Here is a 23476-nt window from a genome sequence, read left to right on the forward strand (position 1 = left end):
TGTGCGTATAATGGTGTTGTGAATGTACCTGACGAGCTGACTTCTCTAAGCGACGGTGTTTATGTCACCTCGTCCCGGAGTTGATGTTCGGCCGTGCGTGACCACTATCGGTGTAGTTTTCACCTAGTCAAGCTGGTACACGGACGTATTTACGTACCTCACTCGCGTGATCGTAGACTACACCTGTCGACAATATTGATATTGAGTTTATGGCATTGTATACTATGTCATCTTTCACAACATTGGTGTCAGAGTAAACGGGTATTTTTCATTGTACAGCGATTCACTTAGTGATAGCTATTTAGAGCTGCACGTTTGTGTGATAGCCCAACCCCAGTACACGGTTAGCTGTGTTCATAACAGTGTCGTTTTGAAAGTTGGCTCGTACATTGTTTTCATATCGGATGAAAATGAATGTCGAAATAGTTCATATAGCTCCTCGCACGGGTGATGCACTTAAAAACATCATAGCAGAGAGTGTTAATTAAGCACCAACAATCCACCTCAGGCATCTCCTCCAATTCAGACGGGCAAGTTCCTTCTGTGTGAAGGTCAATTTGATAAATGTCAACACGCTGCTTTATGCAGCCCTTATGCATGAGGTGGATGGGATGTTGACGCGTTCAACGCACTCAATCACTGTATTCTCAATCCCGGGTCGATTGAGCAATTGAGGGACGACGGGTTGTTAGAGCAGTCATTGGGAGGCATTGGAGGCAATTTTGTGCCAAACATTTTAGTATTATATGGCCAAGCGACATTGCTGTTGCCAAGTTGGGGATCGGGCACAGATGATCCCTACATGTACTTCCAAGATGCTGCAGCTGGAGTTGATGAAAATCCTATGTTGTTTGGTGGGTTGTCCTTGTTCCATTGTAGCATCTCTTCTGGAATATGTATGGGCATTATGTTAATTGATAAAAGTGACGAAGAGCCAGTAACAAGTTGTTTAAATGAACAGTTGGAAGGAATAACTTCTATATGTTTTGATGTTGTGGGTATTAGGTCTCGCTACTGCAGTTGTGGATTTGAGAGTTGCCTATTGATCCATGTCGTGGCATGGGCCCTCCAGGCTAATGAAAAGGGTATATTTTAGCTTTGGCAGTATCCTGAGTTTGTCATTTCTGAACCTCTTGATACTCTTACCAACGACGTAGTTAGTACCGTAATAGGTCAGACCGACCAGAAGATCAGAAAGTCAATGGGTGTCCCATTGGGTTTGGCTCTAGATTCTGGTGCTGTCTTGAGTGTGGTGTCCGTCTGTCAGTCTATTGTGACTCAACTTTTGAGAGAACATTCGTTGAATGATGGAGGAAAAGAGGAAGTTGTCTTGCAGTCGTTATTGATCATGATTCATGGCCAGACAGCAAATGCATGCCCTCATAGTCCGAGTTTGACTTCATCCGAAGGTCGGTTCTGTGCGGCGCCCTCTTGAGTAGCACCTAAGGTGGTGATATCGGTTTGCCAGTGCTGCACGGATAACGGTCCATTGGTGAATCGGGGAGAAACACTCCTGCTGGGGAATGTTGTCGGATGATCTGCATTCCCGCAGAAGTTTTTCTATTGGTTGGGTGGTTGTCCTGCCTGTTTCCCGTGCTATGCGAATACATAGTTACCAGTCGGTTATGGGCCGGCTGTCCTGGGCCGTCATCGTAGGTTCGGTAAGATGCTCAGTTGGCTCAATCGTTGCTGACATGGGTCGACGCTTTGCTAAGTTCGTGAGCAACCGTTGAGTTCCTGCTACGAGAGAGTTTGATGCCTTTTTGAAGTTTGTCATGCAATGACATCGGCGTTGACCTTATTGTTCCGATTCAGCTGCAGATGCTGATGCTAATAGAACGTACCTGACCTCTCTAAGCGACGGTGTTTATGTCACCTCGTCCCGGAGTTGATGTTCGGCCGTGCGTGACCACTATCGGTGTAGTCTACACCTGGTCAAGCTTGTACACAGACGTATTTACGTACCTCACTCGCGTGATCGTAGACTACACCTGCCATTGTCGACAATATTGACATTGAGTTTATGACATTGTATACTCTGTCATCTTTCACAACAATGGTATTAGAGGATTCATAAGGTAATGTAATCTGTGACGTTGTCGGACGTTTTGACTTTAATCACTTGTCTCCTTAGATACGAATCAGTTCTCTTAAACGATATTGCAATTCGAAAAGCATGTGATGTGTTAGATATTATGATTATGGCACACACTGCGTTAGTATCTTCACCAGCGTTATAGGGACAGTTACCGTTTATGACAGGCCCATGCTTCAATAGCAAATCAACTATACATCCTATAAAAATATACATAACATATATACGAGATAAAACTTATATACGAGTATATGTCTTATTCTTTTTAGAATATGCAAATTGAAAAATCATACGTCACCAAATACTATGCATCCAGCAAATATGTGATTCTTGTAAAACGATAGAAATTGTAATTTATAATTCTTTAAAATTCACATATTGATGTTTTTAATATTGTCACACTCTTCGCCGAAATCTCTCATTATTGATACCACGCTATAATATACAGAAGTGTATGGCAGTAAACATTTTTATTTTGCGTACACGTGTAATGATTGATCACAGCCTTGATTGTATATAATCATATTGTTACAAGCTGATATTGCTTGAATTTCAATTAACTTGTCTAGCTTTATTCTATCCATCACATCATGATTCCAATAGAAAATAATGACGGATTATTTGATGTTTAGAAATTTATTACCATGTCATAAACCGCCTGTAAATGTTCACCTTCATATTAAATGAAAATAAAACACTCAAATATGTATATATAAACACCATATACACTGTCCATTCTTATAAAACACAAGTCATCATAAACATAATTATCTGCCGAGAATCTCTATTGTAGCGATTCTTTTGGCCATCTCAATAGTTTACGACTCAAACTTACACCATGCACCTATATACGACTCTAAGTAAACCATACATTCACAGTTTTGGCATCCCGATAATGTTCAACTCACCAGTACATTCTATATACTTATTTATTATATAATTCGTTTGGTTTTCCCGAACTATAAACATAAGGTATATTTTGAGCTATTGCACGGCTAAAATGACTATTGCACGGTGACGTGCGAACTATTGAACACCTGTGACGCTTTGGAATTTGGTCACGTGCGAACTATTGAACACCTGTGACGTTTCAGAATGTCGTCCTACCCTTTCAAGCGTCTTAGTCACTCAGATGTCAACACTGCCGAAGACAGACATGGTGACTTCTAGGCCTTCAAAAAAGTCGAGATATCTGTGATTCTAATTAAGTGTGTTTTAGTGATTATGAAATAAAACAAGTATATCACGTGTATCTGTGCTATAGTCCAAAATATTTGACCCTCGGTACTGGTAATCAACCAGTATTCGGGTTATGGGACTCTCGGCCTCGTGCAATAGAACATTAGTCGATTACCAGTACCAAGGGTAAAATATTCTGGACTATTGCACAGACACCCATGATATATTTGTGTAATATTCATCTTGGCACCCCCACAATTAACGACTCACTAGCAAACAATATATACCTATACACTCATCCAGACATCTCGATAGTCTGCAGGTCGACAGTGAACTATATATACTTATATACATGTATATTCATCAGGGCACCCCGATAGTTTACGACTCACCTGTAAAGCATATGTAACAGGAAAGAGAGTAGCGACCCTCAGCTTACTGGTCCGCCGCTCTACCGACTGAGCTAAAGGGAAATTTCCCCATGCGCGAAGCTAGAAAACGACCATAGGACTATGTACAATTAAAACCTGCCACACTACTCCACCTTTCAAATGTGTTCGCACCCGAACACACTACCCAGGTTCTATCTCCAACGAAGCCTCTCATTCTTCTATAGCTTACACTTGGAGTGGGCAACGGCAACAAATGTAACAGGAAAGAGAATAGTGTGCCTCCACCGGGGATCGAACCAGCGACCCTCGGCTTACTGGTCTACCGACTGAGCTAAAGGGAAATCCCCCCTAGCGCGAAGCCAGAAGGCGACCATATCACTATGTACAATGACCACACATATAAAGTGATATACTTATACAATTTTGTACTGTCGATTCGAATATGCAAATTAGAAGATGGACGAATTAATTTTGTCATGTCTATTTAATGGGATAATTAAATTATCTATGTATAAAATACTCTCACTCAACATGAATGGACAAACGCCGTTGTTACACACCAATGATTCAATGGTATTAATTGAAGTCATTGTTACGCTCTAATGACGCTGTGATATCGACTGAGGACTTCGTCACGCCCTGCTGACGCCACATTATTGACCGGCAAAGATTCATAAAGACATTTGCCTGTCAATGTTACTGAATGAAATACACGTTATGTAAGACGATCTGGGACATTATAAACGTATATAGATTCCATATTTCCTTTTGCTAGCTAACACTGAGGCAACCTGCTGCAGAACATCAATCATACGCTTATGGCATAGCATGTTCTATTCGATTTTGATGTCAAACATTATGAGAACGTCTTCCTTATTTTAAAGTCGGTGACAAGAATAATTTGTTTACCCTTATGTGTTATGACATCAAACAAATGGTTGAACTTCTTTTTTTTAAGGCGTGAATGTATTTCACTACATATTTTGTACCTATATGTATTGTCGTTGACATATACTTATCGATGATTTACCTACTTACGAAATTCAAGGACACATCATATCTTCTTACTACTTGATAGTAGCATACCTGTTTCCTTAACCTCGGCGATATTTACATGTCACAAACGATTCGATTGTCAAGAACTTGTTCCCAACAACGGTTGTGGTGATAAATGGAGGCTGCAGATAATACAAGCCCTACAACTCATGGTTTCGAGGAATGTAGATTTAAGAAAATTGTATCATCATGATGTCGTTGGGATACTTCCCGATGTGATATGATGTTTGATGCCTTTTGATTCCCTGCTACTGTCAATATTTATCTATTGATCGTGTCATAGTTTTGAAGTGGTTTTCCTGTATAGTGTTTGTTTATATTTGGTTCCAACTTTGATCATGTTTCTTGTTGTAGTTACAGGTTCGCTTACACGATAGATATTTTGTTAAACTGTCAACTTTTCAATATATCTCTGTTTAAAACAGCTCAGGCTTCTATATGAGGACAACATTTAACGCCTAAAAACAAGTGCATTCCAGCAAAAAAAAAACCTCCGTAAGGGAAATGATTTGAAATCAGGGCAGGACATGATTTATCTATAGAAATAGAATTGCACAAGAATGGGTTGATCCTGATTCATGTGTTAACAGCTTAAACTGTTGTTAATTGTCTACAGAAGGATTGGCTCAGACAGTCTCACAGCTGTTAATGTCATTGCACAGTGTCAGGTAGGAGAGTATCACGTACTCTTAGCACTGTATCAGAAGTTTCAACCCACGCCTACATACCAATACATCGTGTAGACAATGGTTATATTATTAATTAAGCCTCGTTATCACTTTTGTCAGTGGGCCATGAAAAAAAAAGTATCTGAATTATTCGAGGCAAACGAGTATATTTTACATTGAATAACGTCGGAACTGAATGTTTACTTTGAGTGGAGATATCATTATTCGAGATAACGAGATTTGGCAGTATGTTTGATGTTATATATATATATGAAACGTAATCTTTTTCCACAGAGCTCAAAAGAGGAAATTAATTTTCATTTTTAATAAATGTCGCGACATAATTTTAAGATTCATGGCCCACCATACTTGAAATAGAGTCTAAGTAAATATCGTTGATTAATAGTACATAAATCTTAATTTGAATATTTAATGACTGTACTCCGTTACCTGATACAATGACTTTGTATTTTGGAGTTATAGTTCCTATGCTTCCTATGATTCCTTCGGTCATGAATATTCATTACATATGGTGTTTCAATTACAGAATGGAATTTCTAAATTAATTTAAAAAAATGATTTTCTAATTTCCATGCCACTGAACAACCCCATAGTTAGGTTGACGCAGTGTCTGTATTCCGACTGATGTATTTTGTAAATCCCAATATAAAACAGATTTGTAGTAGAATGTTTAGGTCTGGAAAACCAATATCGTAGATGATAGGTAACAAGCATTAATACATTATTTTATCAAAAAGCCAATACATCCACAGTCAAGTTATTCAAGTTAACAGGGTCTAAATTTTATGTTGCACAACAGTCTGCGTGATTTCTTAGTTTGTTGATAAACTCAACTGACTCAATAAATACGGCAAGCAGTGAATTTAGATAGAGATAGAGAGATGAAAGGGCCACTTATGTTAATAAAGGGCAAATAAAGACATACTGCTTTGACATGAAAGCTGACATATTCAACAACTGTGGTTTGGTATGAGCATACAGTTCACAAAGGTTTCTACACAGCTTTAGTAATTGTGTGTACTACAATATGTAACTTTATTACCATAGGTTAAATTGATCTATAGAGCTGGTTAATTAATAAAACATATTAGAGGACTTGTCACCTGTCAATCAAAAAACGTCGAGGAACGTTACAAGCACACAGATGTCAGGCCCTGTCGTGCTAGTGTATCAGTAGATTTCTCACCACTAGCCAGGGGAATATTTCCGGGACAGCGACCTGCAGGCACATGGTAAGTATATGATCGTTTCCCTTAAAAGTCCCTTTCTAAATATGAAGTAACAAACAAATAATCAACTCACACTCATCTACTAAACATACAAATTATGATGATTTAAAAAAAAAATAAAGAATAGTTTTAAAATAGGTTGATAGTTCATGGAAAGAAACGAATGTGTTATGCTTTCATGCTTTTTAGAATATATTTTTGTGATCGACATCTGAATTCAAAATAATTCCATCACCTTCAACGATATTGTGTTCTTCGGAATCGAGTGATAAAGTACTGCATCAGTTCTATTTTTCTAATACTCTAAATTAGCTATGTCTGCAACGAAGCAAAGACGCTTACATTCCAGAACGCCGGCCTGATCATCTTTGTACCTTTTGTTTTCACATTGATCTTTGCTTTTGTCACATGATTCGATTTTTTTCAAAAGTCGGAATACATATGCCAATTCCCCCGTTTATCTAAAATATGCTATTTTTATGGTGCTATGTACATGAGAGTAGTTCAATTTCGTATTCAGACCAGACTAGGGATTGGTTATATATGCACATACACCTAATTAAATCATGGCATGAAGTATAAATTATATGCTCCTGTACAAAGTTGATAATTGTTTGATTGACAGAATATCAAGTGATTTTTATTCAAACACTAATCAGTTTTAATAACGACAAAGGTACACAGACCAATCACCGTTAAAGGATACGAAGGAACAATGGAATCAATGCAATGTCATAAGTATACACTATTGTATTATCGACGGAATTATATTAACCTATGTTGAACAAGGTAATGCCTATTTCAAAATTTTTGACATTCTATCATTCTATTTTCTTCGACTCTAAAGATTAGATGTCATTCATATAAGGAATATTTTTATTGTTCTTTCTCCTGAGCAAGAAGTTCGAATTTTTCTTTCCAACAACAATTAAAACACTATCAATATGGGTTGCATCTTGAATAATATCACATATCTTCGCTATATAATATTTCAAGGTTCACAAAATTCTCCTGACATCTTTAATAATGTCACATATCTTCGCTATATCAACCTTTGATTTTAAACGCTAAAATAATCCATACATTATTCTCTGTATGATTTTTAAATGACCTTAACGCCAGTGTTTTTAAAAACTTAAAAAAAATTAATGTCAGTATTTCTTTCACAGTTAACATAGCGATGTTTGCAATAACTACTTTCATTTTTCATGAATTTTTATTTGAGTATAGTCAACTAACTATGTAGTGATTAATTTACCACCCTAAGACACAATCGAGTAATCTGATTGAAGTCTCTTCTTGAATAAGTCTTCATATTTAGCAAATATATATATAGATATTTGTATTTTTATGAACATATGTTCGAGTCCGATGTTAAGGATCTTGAGATATTGTATCGAAAAATTAAATTAAACTAAACAAAAACAATATTTGGCTGTTAAAGATAACACATTATGAACGCCCCAAAAAAGGTTTGTTTGCTTTACCTGCTTGTCAATTGCTTGATAACTATGGCATGTCATTGTTTTTAATGACTAAACAAACGAACAATCTTTCCTTTATATGACAAGAGCGATCGTGACAGGTATAGCGTGTGTCGTATGGATCAGACTAAGTTTCTCTTGATGACTTTGACCGTCATTTAAGCCTTTCTTGATGACGTTGACCTTCAGTTGATTGTAAGGACATGGTGTTTTTCAAACGTTGTCAGAGAGTTCGTCTGTGCTAATAAGTATCCTGTTTATTTGGTTTTGTCATTTATTACGACAGATTTTGATGACATTTGCGTTGCTGATATTTAATAATAAACACAGTGTTATTTTGGTAGAAAGTTTCCATTCAACTGAACTTTAAAGTGCATTATTCCTTCGCTGTGGATATTCCGATATATAAATCTGTGACACAGTTCTTCTTTGGTGTCTAGCAATCTGCAATTATCTAACCAATGCTAATATCCACCTGTTTGGGCCCATCTGATTCAAGTGATTAAGAGTTTGATAAATAGAACTAATTTACCTATATCATAATGTATCCTAACTCCAAATTTTAGGACCATTCTTTTTTATCTTTTCTGTAGCATTTACTAAAATACACATCTTTATTGAAGTTTAATCTGAGGATGAAGTTATAAGTTCAGATGAAATAATCAATATTTTGATATCTAGCTTTGACATGTTGAATTAAACATATAAAAGTCTAACCTGTTGTCATACTATCTTTGCAGCAGGAATGATGATGGCGGTTTTGTTGCGTGTGTCCTTGACCCTGGCTGGCCTCTTCAGTTGTTACCATTCATCGCACGTGCCTACCAATGTCGACATCGTGTCTAACTTAATTAAGATCTGTGTAGAAACGGCCGTTGAACAAGTCAACTCGAACGCGAAGGGCAAGCATGGTAGTCATTTGACCGGGCACCATGCACATCATGGTCACGGCCCCCAAATGATGAGTTCACACAGTAAAAATGCCCACAATGGACACTCAAAAGGTGGGTTAGGAGTATTTATCAGCCAATATAAATAGATCACTCCACTGACACAAAAAACATTGCATATTTGCGCAATTAATTTCTTAACCCTCTTTGTTTACATCACTAACATGTGGATTTGATGTACATATTTATGAGATATGGAATCGGTGACACACTGCATTTATTGTGTATTGATGATGTTACATTTGCCTCGTCTCGGTCAGTATTTCTTTTTCGTGGTGATAAAACGACACAATCGCCTCAATGAAAGTCCATAATTGATAGAAAAATTGGCATAACTGTTTTTACCAAATATACAGGTTGATAGTGGAAACACCAAGATTGAGATATCTATGAGATATGTTTTTAGAATCTATTCGACGGTCTGCAATGCTTATGTAACCGTTGGTGAAGTATATATATAGAAAACACCAGGGTTCATGTTCTTGGTTCTTTATTATGCATAAAGACCTACAAAACATATAACATGGACGTAGTACATTGACCGGAACAATTACAATATATTTACGCGACAATGGTACACAACGCGACCACGGTTACAATTATGTAATGTAGAATATAGCAAGTTACATTTATAAAATATACATGAAGACAGACTTACCAGGGCTAGCTATAAAGTTGTCTGCACTGTCCAATGGCATGATGGAGAATGAACAGGGAGCGGGGGACAGGAATGATATGTGCAGGGAATAGGACAAAAAGTTCGTGCAACACTCTCATCCAATCAAACCTCTCTCACATGATGACGTTTGATAAGAGTCCTTACACGCACGGGACATACATGTAGTTGACACATGTCCCGAGCGCCCAAGGGCTACACTTATCCCGCCATTTACATTGTACAAATGCATAAGAAGGCTAAACCAATGATAATACTAAAGCAACTTACCTATTGATCATCGTCTTGTGTTTAGATCCAAAAAAACATACCCGGATGCATTGTAGGCTGCAGTAGGTAGTTGTGGGATGGTATTTCGATGTGAAGACGAAAAACATAATCTATTTGACTACACACAGAAAAATATTTGCCCTGTACTTTATAAAAAAATGTTTTTCAAATAAACTCTCTTCTATGATGTGTTACATGATTGGCCTTTTATCTACAACAACGAGACAGGAAATAAGCATAATTTTATATCGTATAGTTCATATGCGTTTTAATTGTAATTGTGAAATAGGCATAAACTTTCTAATTCTTATTACAAAAAGTCCCAAGCTTTCCATCATTTGGGTTCATTTTATGTAGTCATAGAAATGTGAACCATCTCATCTTTGTAGGTCACATGGACCATTCAGAAGGTGGACACTCTCACGAGCACGTGCGAATTCTAGATGAAAATGCCCGCCTTGTCAGACAAATACAGGAAAACTTTCGAAAATTGTAAGTGAATTATTTAATCGGAATGCAAAATTATTTTTTTGGAACTGATCTTATCGTCTTATTGGAAGATAGAGAGGTGATATTATGAATGTTCTTATTTGATTATTTTCGCGTTTTTGTGTGTGGTGATGTGGTGTTGTTTTCATTGCTGTTTCTGTGAAAACGAAATTAATATTATTTAGCATATTAACAATACAAATAACATCGATATAAAGATAGACATTATATCCATACAAACAATAGACATTTCATTGATATAAACATTATATATTACATTCCGTATAAACAATAGCCATTATATCGATAATAGCAACAGACATTATATACATTTATTACATAATGCGTTTGCTTTTCCTTAACTATACGTATAAGCTATATTTTGAACTATTGCGCGGCTAAAGGACTATTGCACGGTCACGTGCGAACTATTGAACACCTGTGACGCTTTGGAATTTGGTCACGTGCGAACTATTGAACAACTGTGATGTTTCGGAATTTAGTCCTACCTTTTCAAGCGTCTAAGTCACTTAGATGTCGACACTGCCATTACAACTATATACACAATAACCATTATATTGATATAAACAATAGAAATTATATCGATATAAATAATATATATTATAATCAATATAAACAATAGTCATTATAATCAAATTTAAACAATACACATTTTAATCAATTTAATTATATACATTTTAAAATTGTTATAATTGATATACAGTATATCGATATAAACAATATACCACAATAGACATTATATTACTATAAACAATAACCATTATATCGATATAAACAATAAATGTTATATCCAGCTTAAATGTTCTATTCTATAGGACCGGGGCATGGCCAGAATCTATTATGAAAGATGAGATGTTAAAGAAAGAATGGCGAAAGCACGTGACTCCCCATTGTGGTTTTAAGTCTCCAAGTATAACATGTGACCGATCAGCACGCTATAGGACAGCAGACGGAACGTGTAATAACCTTGACCACCCTTTTTGGGGCAGTACTATGACGCCACAGACTCGATTTCTACCACCACAATACGCTGACGGTAAGATACAACATTCACTCCTTTTTCATGTCTCATCGTGTTATTGAATAGCTTATTTTGAGGAGTAGCCAAATGATTATCATCTTTATTTATTAAATTAGTATACTTCGCTTTAAGGGAGTATTAAGATTTAAAAAATATTACACATACCAAATTCATGACAAGGGCGTTTACCATTACAGAGAAGATTATATGACGAATATGCCTGTTTTACTTTGCAGAAATTGATGCGCCACGAACAAAATCAATCAACGGGAGGCCCCTCCCAAGTACACGTTTGATAAGTAATATCATCCACAGCAACACAGGTCACACCGCAGCGCACAGTAAAAAGAGCACCAATATGTTCATGGCGTACGGGCAGTTCTTGGACCACGATATACTTCATACACCCGTCCTTAAAGGTATGATTATATTACCGTTGGTATAAGGTATCACAATGTTAAGCAGATAGCACGTTGATGCTGTCGAAGTCGGAACTATCTTAAAATGACGAAACAGCGGCAAAGCGGGAACAAATATATTTGCATGGAAATCATTAAACTAAAAAAGTAAAATGACAATAAGACTAGTTGTTCCAGTAAGGCTAGTGTCTTCTGTCCATTTATTTGGTTTAAGATATATTTTTCTTTTGATACTAATAATGATAGAATTACCTTAGATTAAATGTATTGGGTAAAAAGACGATAACGCTCCCGGAACACCTGGTCCCAATGTCCTTATATTTGTGACAAGTTATTTTAACCAATATAATATGGATTTTCATCATTTTCTTAAAAGTATGAGTAGCAACAATGAGCGATAGAATATTTGCTAGATGTCGTAAGTATAAGGCTTCCATAAAAAAAATTAATCAAAGTACAAAAAAAAAAAAAAAATGTGTTTTTATCATTATTTAAAAAAAAAAATTTCAGATGACCAAGGGAAGGATATGAAGTGCTGTCCACTCGGAAATAAAGAGTAAGAAATATGATTTTTTGCAAGCTTGCAAGCGATTTATTATCTATTTTATTTCAAGGGTCACTTCGTATATGCATGATATGTATCAATAATATATTTAAATAGTTAGGGATTTTTTGAAGCTGTAAAATAATGCGTTCAGCACAACCAGTATTATCACTAAATTCATATCTAAAGGTGCCCTTCACTTGTCATAGTTTTGCAGAACTTTCAGTTGATAAGGAGCACAAATTCGTACGTAGAACATTTGTTTTGTTGAAAACATAATTGACACGGCTTCTTTTCATGTTTCAGCGATCATTGTTTCCCTATACCAGTACCTCTGGATGATCCCATGTTTAGAGGATGGTGCATGAGCTTCGTGAGATCATCAGCCACACCATACATGGACTGTGACCCAGGTAATTACATGCAACATGTTCATAAAATAATTATTCATGCACACTTTTCTATGCAGGATTTTATATAATCAAATTGACACAAATAATCTGTTTTTTGAATATATGGAATAATGATTTACTAAGTTTAATGTTCGTTTTGCACATTTATAATCGATCACCTCTTCTGACGTCATAATCAAGTCAATAGACGCTTGGTATAAAACATATATACATGTCGTACATGTAATAGCGGTGACAATAAAAAGGAGAACTATTATGGGGGCGAAATCATGGTAAGAGAGATGTCATGCACATATGATCACATTAGTCGTTAAATAGTAACAAAACATATCATCAATTTAAATATGATATTTAAGTGACTTTTAGCAAATTATCATCCTTTTGTTTACATTGTAATTAATATAAACACACGAAAAATGTTACTGGAAAAAGGATTATCGAATTTTATATGTGAAATGATTCTGGTAATTGATATATACACACTGCGCATGTAATTTGCTATTCAGTGTTATTGCATTCTTATCTAATTTTCTTGGACAGGACATCGAGAGCAGCTGAACCATCCCACATCCTTCATAGACGGATCTACCATATATGGCTCGAACAAAGTGCACCAAGATGAGCTTCGACTTCATCACAATGGTAAAGTTACACAAGTTTCCACACTTTCAAGGGAGTGATGGATTGAACTATGTCTTTAAAATATAGAATAAAAAAACTATATCAAAATATGATTTTAAAAATAATTTGCTTACATGTATATTGGTTCTTTAATGCATGCTGTTGACATTTTGCCTTCACAATCAAGATGATTCAATTTGTTTTTAAACCACCCTTATAAATATAGAGATTTTCAGCAGTAGCTAGTATGATCCTGATACTATATAGAGTCCACTGTAATCCATTTTGTCATATGTTATTCTGCGTAGTACTTTTGATATATAGAAGAATGAGAATATAAATTTGAAGAAACCATTATAGAAATATTAGTATACGGTAAGTTATTTCCGCATTTGCCCTCGTTTCCACATTTGTCCCCTCTATTTCCTCCTTTGTCCCCCTTACGCTTCCTCATGAATCCCCCGTCTTTCCTCATTTGTCCCCTTTCTTACTCTGTTCTTTCCTCCTTAACCTGGTGTCCCTCTCTTCTCCTGGATGCCCGTCCCCCAAAAAAGTGCCTACGCAATCCTATGTTATTGATTTTTTTTGTAAACAGTACCGAAAAAATCTGCAAGACTTCTTAAATATTACCTTATCTGTACTGTAGGTCGTATTAAGCTGACTCCCTCTGGACACCTCCACAGCGCTCCCGATAACGAGTGTATCCTCTCCTCACCTGGACATCACTGCTTTCAGTCAGGTAAAGTACACATTTTATTGTGAATTAGGTTAATTTAATAACTAGTGGATGCATATTGTACTGTCAAAAACCACAGAAAAAAAAAAAAAAAAAAACACACAAAAAAAACCAAAAAAAAAAAAACAAAAAAAAAACACGACAGATTTAGAATATAAACATATTCAAATATTTTATCCCGAATACACATTTCAATCGTTTCTATATCGAGATTTTATAAAAATAATGTACATTGTCCAAGTCACAAACTTGGTCAATTCATTATAATCAAGATTTCTTTTAACGTGTGCCATTCTATGTTTTAAACGTAATTACATATATATAAATTAACAATGCTCTGTTCATCCACAACATCTCAGAGCAAACTTATGGGAATTATAAGGAAATGTATTAGAGTCAAAAACAGCAATGACTGAAAATACCAAAATACTAAGGCTACTATGTATTTACTGTAGTCTTTGTAAACGTCGAAGTAAATATGAAGTAAATGTGTTATTCTAGGTAGCGTTACAGTGTCATTATCAGATACTTTGACGGTCACATAATGAACAGCTGGAGCATATATCATCACGGTGTTGCGGTTTAAGGGCAGTAACTCTTAAGACATTTTAGAAAATTACATTTTTTGTGATATCGTTAGTCCGGTTTATGCTTCTTGGATGTTTCATTGTGTAGACTAAGCATTGACATTATTTTCCTTTTTAGGCGATGGACGCCGTCATGTGACTCCGACATTGACATGTTTACATTTGTTGTTCGTAAAAGAACACAACCACGTGGTCGACACATTGCGAGAACTGAATCCAAACTGGGACGATGAACATCTGTTCCAGGAAGGAAAACGAATAGTCGCTGCCGAGTTACAGCACATATCATTCTCCGAATACCTACCTATTGTTATAGGTAAAGAACAAATGGACAGGTATGGATTGTTTCCTACAGCCCACACATATAACAATGTGTACGACGCAACAGTGGATGCCTCTACATCAAATGTTTTCGGAGCTGCAGCTTTCCGGTTTGGACATTCAGAAGTTCCAGGCGTTCTAGCCATGATGGCCAGGAACTACAGTCTAATTAAAGCCATTCCTCTCCACACCCAGTTCAATAGGCCTGATCTTATGTTTGATACCGATGGAGATGAGAATCTGATGCGGTGGATGGCCAATTCCTACCACGACCGGAATGACCGACTATTGCAGGACAGTGTAAGGAACTTCTTGTTCTTAAAGGATGATGGGGAGAGTTTTGATCTAGCAGCCATTAACATACAAAGAGGGCGTGACCACGGACTTGCACCCTACAACACTTGGCGGAAGTGGTGTGGTCTTCAGACAGCTCTACACTTCGGGGACGGATTCGGGAGACTAGTGGACCATGACCAAGCAACCAGAAAATTGTTGTCCAAAGTGTACTCGTACGTACTTAAGACATTCTTACCTGTTTCAAGTGGGAAGTTTTTGACACAAATACTGTTTCCACAAAATTGTGAATGCAACTAATTACCTTTTTAGAAAATCTTGTCTTTTTCTCAATGTGTTTCTTTTAATCATACATGTCCACAATTCATCGATTAGTGTGATATTTGTTCCTGACTGTTGTTGTTTTATAAGGATTTTTACGAACTAAACAAGTAAAATTTCATATCCAGATTCCCATTTTTAAAAGGAAATAACTTAAAGTAGGAGTTATTTGTGAAGTGTAATTTGTTGTATTGTAATCTTGCCTATTGTTTGATACTGACAATTCCTTGAAGTCACACATACCAAGGTAGCTTGGTTTTAACGGCTTTTCTTTTCTAAATCTTATGTTATTGGACTTAAAACTATATATATTAGATTGCAATTCCTTAAAATTCTACGTCTATGATATATGTGTTAACAAATACAGGTTTAAATACGTAAGAAAGAAATTTCTACTATTATAGTCACCCGGATGATATAGATCTGTACACTGGAGGCTTATCAGAGATACGTCTCCCAGGAGCCGCAACAGGGCCAACATTTGCTTGTATCATAGCCAGACAGTTCAGGAAATATCAGAGAGGAGATAGACACTGGTATGAGACCGACCATGCGGAAAACAGATTTACTCTTGGTAGGTGTAGCATATAAATTACGTCTACTACCCTTGTATTTCCTATGTACCAATGATTTCCATTCTGTATTACAATCCCATATTCATGCAACATGTCCTTTATCATTAAATACAAATCCTAATAATAGCTTGATAAATATTTTAAATGTTTGGTACTTTAGAATATATATTTTTATGTGCATCAAACACCATTTTTGAATTTAAGCAGATTCAAATATTTATTAAAAAATTATTTTTTAGAATAAAATTATTTTTTTTGAAAATATTATTTTATATCAGGTAACCCTGATACCGAACAATGTACCAGAAAAAACTCTCACAATTAACACAATGGAAGAATATAGGAGTTCTTGCGTGTTAAATTATTAAATCTGTTTTGCTGGATCATTTCTTAAATTGTGAGTTGCAAATATGAATGTTCAGATTGGCCATGCAAAGACGTTTTCATCATTCCCCTGAAAGAATATTTATTTGAAATGAACATTGGAACTACCTATATAAACCACACTCCTTAACAAATCGATTTCATAAATCAATTAGAGATCGAAATGTTTGAGTAAGAACTGTTCAATACGGTTCAAATGTCACTTACGATAATGTGTTATCATATCGTTGTTATAGACGGAACTAACTTGAGTCCATATCATAAGACTTTATATTCAAAAAAATTATTAACTGAATCAGCTTCCTTCAATGTACGGTGTCATTTTATACCAAGCTATTGAAAATTGAAATAATACTATAAAATTGTATTGCGTATCATATTGGAACCAAACTATAGTTATTAGTTCGAGGATTTAGTGAATGTCAGATTAGTCAAACTTTCTTTTTGGGTGTTAATGTATGATACTTTATACACATGTGATATCAGAAGTTGACACTAGAAAGAAGAAATTTAAAGGTAGATACATCTGGCAGTGATATAGTCAGATTTGGTAACAACTCAATATATCTTTGAAACGTTAAATTATTTTGTACTTGTAAATCGTCTATAACATGTATGTTGGTCGCTTAAAGTCTTTAACATGCACATTGGTCCAAGGTGTTAGCTATATCGATATGCAAATTAAGATTTTTATCATCAGTGTAATAGCAGGCTATCAGTTTAATAATGTGCAATTTGTGCATCCATTAAAATGACATTTTGTCTTATAACTGAAGTGTAGCTGATAGGATGAAAGCTGAACTGAACTATGGTTAAGGATGTGCGCCTGAAATCATCCTATTTAGCCTATATCAACTATAATATGTAAACACCATTATGTAATCTTTTGCAAATTCCTTTTATATGAGTGTTCTTAAAGGCGATATTTTGTGATATCATTAAAACAAATTCTCTTAAATGTTGGTGAAAATCATCACTGAAAATGTTTTTTAATCTTGTTTTACAGCACAACTGAACGAGATAAAGAAGACCTCCTTGGCTTCAGTACTATGCAAAAATACAGGCACGCAACATACCCAGCCTTCAGTGTTCCTAGCTTCGGACGATTTCAGGTTGGTTAATTGTTTATTTGTATAACACACACACTAATGATTTTCGTTTCAAATATCGCCCTCGCCGTTAGTTTTCTAAAAATGACATTAAATACTTCTCTGAAAAAATCGTTATATCAACGGTTCATTACATTACTTATTGTTAAAGAATTACTTCGATTAGAACATTTTTCAATTGGAAGTATATTGTCATGGTGGTGGAATTTGCTTTTGAAATGCTGGTCGAATATCAAGCCGACAGTGGGTATCTAAATAATATATCACATAATCAAGGTCAGTCTCTATTCTTATCAACCATGTGCATAGTTATGTTCCAAACGTTTACATTGAATGCTATATGTTAAGGATTGCTTTATCCAAAAAATTTAAAGACTTGTTGTTTATTTATTTAAATAAATTCCTTAGGATTCATCCCCAATGCGTTCAAACGGAAACATGCGACATTGGTTTCCCATCTGCTCAAATTCATCTTCATTCCCTATCACCAAATTAGTCTGTCTTCGATTTGTATTTTACTATTGCGTTGAATGCACCAAACAGCAATTTAAACTATTTTATAAAATAGATCACAAAAGCCAAAGAATGATACACTTAAAGGTTTGTATGATTTACCTGTAATTTCAGAAAAGTTTCACCGATTTCCTGAATGCTTAATGTAAGGGAAAAATTATGAAATGTATACTTATCTAATCGTTATATACGTACAGAACGCACAGTTTTTTGGGTCCTAATCCTTTACCCCCTGGATTATGATATCATTTTGGAAGATGCTACATTATCATGAGTGCATACACTACTACTCATGATAATTAATATAATGTCACCATCAATGTGACGAAATATATAACTGACACCTACTCCCGAACATTCATAAATCCGACAGTTACATGCAAATTGACAGAGACACTGTACGGTAGAATTGTGTTTTTTACGTGAAGTATTAAACTTTCAAAGGGAGGTAATCAAGTGAAGAATGTAGCTTATTGAGAGTGGTAATTGCGTGGCGTATGTAGCTTTTGGAGAGTGGAAATTGCGTAACGTATGTAACTTTTGGAAGGTGGTAATTGGGTGACGTATGTAATTGTTGGTGGGTTGTAATTACGTGAAGTATGAAACTTTTGGAGGGTGGAAATTGCGTGAAATATGAAACTTTTGGAGGGTGGAAATTGCGTGACGTATGTAACTGTTGGTGGGTGGTAATTTTGTGAAGTATGAAACTTTTGGAGGGTGGTTATTTGCGTGGCGTATGTAACTGTTTGAGGGTGGTAATTGCGTATAACTTTGGTGTGAAAATAGATAGCAGCCTAGTCTTATTTTCAATCAATCATAAGGACTCTGTGTTGAAGATTAAGCATCCGTAAAAATATCCATGTCAAAATAATTCCGCCGTCCTCGACAAAGGGAAAGTAGACGATGTACAGACGATGAACGAATTAAATATAAGATTTATGGTAACTAACATATAGTGACAGTGATAATAATACGTGTTTGTTTTATTTTTCAGTAACAGAAAAGTGCTTTGTGACCAGATTCCTTCAATTGACCTATCCTTATGGAAGGAGTACAGCGAGATAGAAAATCCGACCTTTCAGTCGCCGAAGTCCTTCTTAAATCCGCTACAAAGTCCTAATACAAATGTCTTCAAGGATGTATTCAACAAACTACTGCAGAACCTACGCAGAAGAATGGTCGTCAAAGTGTGAAAAAACTTATCCAAAGACGTCGCATTTTTACCTTTGCTTTCATTTTTGAAGATTTTTTCAAAATGCAACAAAGATAATCAAAGATAATTTTTCCTCCGTACCATAAATAATCTTTAATGATTATGGATTTACAGAATGTATACAGAAAATACACATCATATAAACATCAGATGCATCACATGTCAAATAGTTTATGTATTAAATACATTGCGTCTCAAATATACCAAAAATCAGGTGATAACATATGGATTGCTTTTCAAATATCTAAAAAGGAAATATGCAATAAACCAAGTATAATTACATTTAAAATATATTATTATACCTTTACGTTTTTTTCTCTAAATAAAAGTAATGTGATAATTTGACTATCAGCCTCTAGAGGATTGCGCATGTGTTTCCTGGACTATCACACCGTGTGACAGTTCGAAAAAACTGTCACACGGCAAACTGTCACACGGCGAACTGTCACAGCCCTGCTGTAACGTCGTCAGAACGTTTGAAAGACAGAACGAGATGCAAGCGCTTAATTGACACATATTGTTTGTTGTTGCAGACGATAGCCTAACATTTTGTTTTCTCTCACGAAACTGTCAAACACGGATCAACACACGAGTTTTCAAAACGCCACAGACGTAGAGATCGAGTAATTATTAACAAACAGAGATAGCCAAAACACTATAAGGGTCATATAAACGTCTGTCAGGTTAATGGAGGACTATATAGCAGATTCTCATACCAGCACAAACATCTATATAGAGAAAAAAAACGTAAAGGTATAATAAAACAGTTATCAAATGGGGTAATTCGGGCAATAGTAATTTTGTCAGCCCCTCATCAACAACGGTTGCCCTCGGGCTAAAGCCCTCGTGCAACAGTTGTTGCTTCGGGGCTGACAAAATTACTGTCGCCCTCATACCCATTTGATAACTGTATATTATAATATAGGCAGGAGTTACACACTAAAAAGTATTTAGTTGAAGAATGTATCATGATTAACACAGATGTTATGAAATATATAATTGATAATTCCATTAGCATTAATAAAATACCAACACTAAACTAGGGGAAATAATGCGTACAAAATTGAGAGTTAATCAATTGAGAATGTGTCATTAGAATACATCAACATATACCGATCAGTAATAATACCAGTTTATAAATATTTCATAAAGTAATGCAAATAACGAGTGTGATTAATTGAATACCATTCAATACAAATAAAAAATGTATCAATTACAGTATTACTATGGCTACTCATGTGCGAATCTGATGGGATTTTCCTGAAAATGTTTTTCATATCTTTACCGGCGTTCAGTTTTACACTAATTAATGTCCATGTTGTATCAAGGTCGAACACATTTTACTGACGTTAATTATCATTGTTATAATCAATTGTAATTAAAATAGAGATATTCATCGTTAGACATTTAACACCTTTTGCCATACACATTATTTTGAAGTCTGAGCCTAAATGTAAAGTCAGTATTACAAATAATGGAAAGCTTCTTGATTCGCTTATAAATGCTGAGGAAAACGTATCATTAGATTAGTTTTAATTTATTAGTTTAGCAGGTGTGTTGGTAATGGCGAAAACGATTCCAGTAATAAATAATAGAAACAAAATTGGGAGATTTATCTCTAGGTTTTCTTCAAATCAGTTGAATAAAATATAAAATTATATATTCACTGTTTCTTGTGTAATATATATCCTATAATCAAAATTTGAAATAAAATGGAAAATCTATGAAATAACAAAACGTCTACTCCTGATGTTGTATAAAGGTTGAACTTAGCTTCGTTCTGTCTAAGTCTGGTATAAGTATTAGAAATATGGAGTTACCCGATGAAATATGATATGCATTTGTAATTTGTACATCATTTAATGATGTTAACGATACACGGATAAATAAATGGATGAATGTTAGTTTTTTTATAAAGTGTCAGAGTAAGAGAGATGTGTATATAGGGATGCAAGATGAAATGTGAACATGTGCATTGCAATGAAAGATATAAACTTGCTGTCTGTGAAGATGTATTTGTTCTATATATATATGCAATTGATGTATTAATGCACCTTTTTTTTGAAGTGCGCGATCTCAGATGTAACAATGATGAATAATTTACCAAAAAAAGAACAATAAGTATCCTTTTCAGACTTATGTGATAAACATTCTTAGTTTTTCCTTGAAACAATTAATCATATAAGGTTGAATAACTGTACAAAGAGTATGAAGAAGAACTTTATATATATATACATTACCAGTATAATTTTCTTTAATTACCTACTATACCAAACGTATTAACGTTGTGTTCTATATGTTATCATTAATGAAAGAGGTGTGGCTCATTGTGATTCACAAGATTTACAATTTCTTATTTCATAATGCCGTGAACTAAGTGAGATTGAAATGATGATGTTACAGCTTAACTGGCATTTATAAGGTCTCGTTCTGTTTTAGTACAAACTTTTAAATCAACAGAAGAACAACTTGTAAGCAAAACATAATAAAATGAAAGCATTATATCAACAAAACATAATATAAATAATATCCACAAAGCATAAAGTCAATGATATCAACAAAACATAATATCATTAATATCAACAAAGCAAAACGTCAAAAATATCAACAAACCCTGATACGATACTATCATCAAAACATAATATAGATAAAATCCACAAAACATAATATCAATAATATCATCAAAACATACCATCATGTACGTTTTTTGTGCCAATTATCAAGTCTGTAGGTGACAGAGTATTGGAAGAAAAAACATTTCAAGTGCAATAGTAGGATAATATTCAGTTTTGGCAGTGAAATGTTTTCCAACGTGCTTTACCTTGAACCGTTTCAAACATCTTCAAAAGAACGTTTTCTTTCATATACGATGAAAATAAACAGTTTGAAAGAGAATTTGAAATTTTCGATTTTTGATCGTTGGACCTCTGTGACCTTGAACGAAGGTCAAGGTCAATGATAGGTTGAAGAATGTGTAGGCATCCGTACATGCTATCACTGTGCCAAATATCAGATCTGTGTATGTAAAGATATAGGAGAAGAGGGTAATTGAATGCATTTTTGGGACAAATTTGAATTTTGGCTGGAAAACGAACATTTTTCAAAGTGACATTTCTACGCTATTTTTAATTGCACGACCATAAAATCTGCACAGTTAGCCTTCATTAATCATGCACTTTGCAATGGCATTGAAAAATGAAATAATTTTGAATTTTAAAATTTTGACCTCGATTTGACCTCGTTCTGGGACCTTGACCCTGACATATTTTCTGATAACATGTTTGAGAGAAAAGTTAGCCCCGATCATAAACTACAACATGCACTGATTGTTCAAGGAAAAATACGAACAGACAAAGAACCTGATTCAAAATATATTTTTTTTAATTTTAATTTTTTGGATTATTTGACATCGAATGAGGGTCAATGAAAAGTAACTTCTTTTGTTGCCACTTTTACGTTCTATAGTTGTGTCAAATATCAGATCTGTATGTGTATAAATGAAGGAGCTGAAAAAAAATTAAGGCATTTTTGCTCGATTTTCGAATTTTAGCGGGGAAAACTTCGAAATATTCAAAGTGCCATATCTCCGTAATTTTTTATCCGATGATAATTTTTTTTCACGTTCCGTCTCAGTGCATCAAATTCTTTCGTTTGCAATGAAAAAGATCTCAGATTGAGAATTTATTTTTCGACATTTTCTTTATCGCATAGCAAGGTCATGACCTCGGCATATTTTCTGATAAGATGGCATGGAGAAAAGTTAGCTTCGTCCCTGATCTATATGGCACATTGAACGTAAACGCAATAGAACGATCCGTTATGAAGTTATGGTTGTTCAAAAAACGTTCAAAAAGTTATATTTATAGATCTGTGAC

The 23476-nt window shown here is 35.0% G+C and overlaps 1 protein-coding gene across 1 annotated transcript; it reads left to right on the forward strand.

Moving 5' to 3' along the window:
- The first annotated feature begins 6509 nt into the window (after positions 1-6509).
- LOC117339687 (peroxidase-like protein) lies at positions 6510-22493 on the forward strand. The gene is made up of 13 exons (XM_033901403.1): positions 6510-6643; positions 8865-9128; positions 10410-10512; positions 11346-11566; positions 11788-11970; positions 12481-12526; positions 12821-12927; positions 13468-13569; positions 14195-14287; positions 14990-15701; positions 16212-16381; positions 17773-17878; positions 19383-22493. The coding sequence occupies exons 2-13, from the start codon at positions 8870-8872 to the stop codon at positions 19579-19581; spliced, it is 2301 nt and encodes a 766-aa protein (XP_033757294.1). The 5' UTR covers positions 6510-6643; positions 8865-8869; the 3' UTR covers positions 19582-22493.
- The last annotated feature ends 983 nt before the right edge of the window (positions 22494-23476 follow it).

This window comes from Pecten maximus, chromosome 12 (assembly GCF_902652985.1).
Source record: "Pecten maximus chromosome 12, xPecMax1.1, whole genome shotgun sequence".
Taxonomy (NCBI): Eukaryota; Metazoa; Mollusca; class Bivalvia; order Pectinida; family Pectinidae; genus Pecten; species Pecten maximus.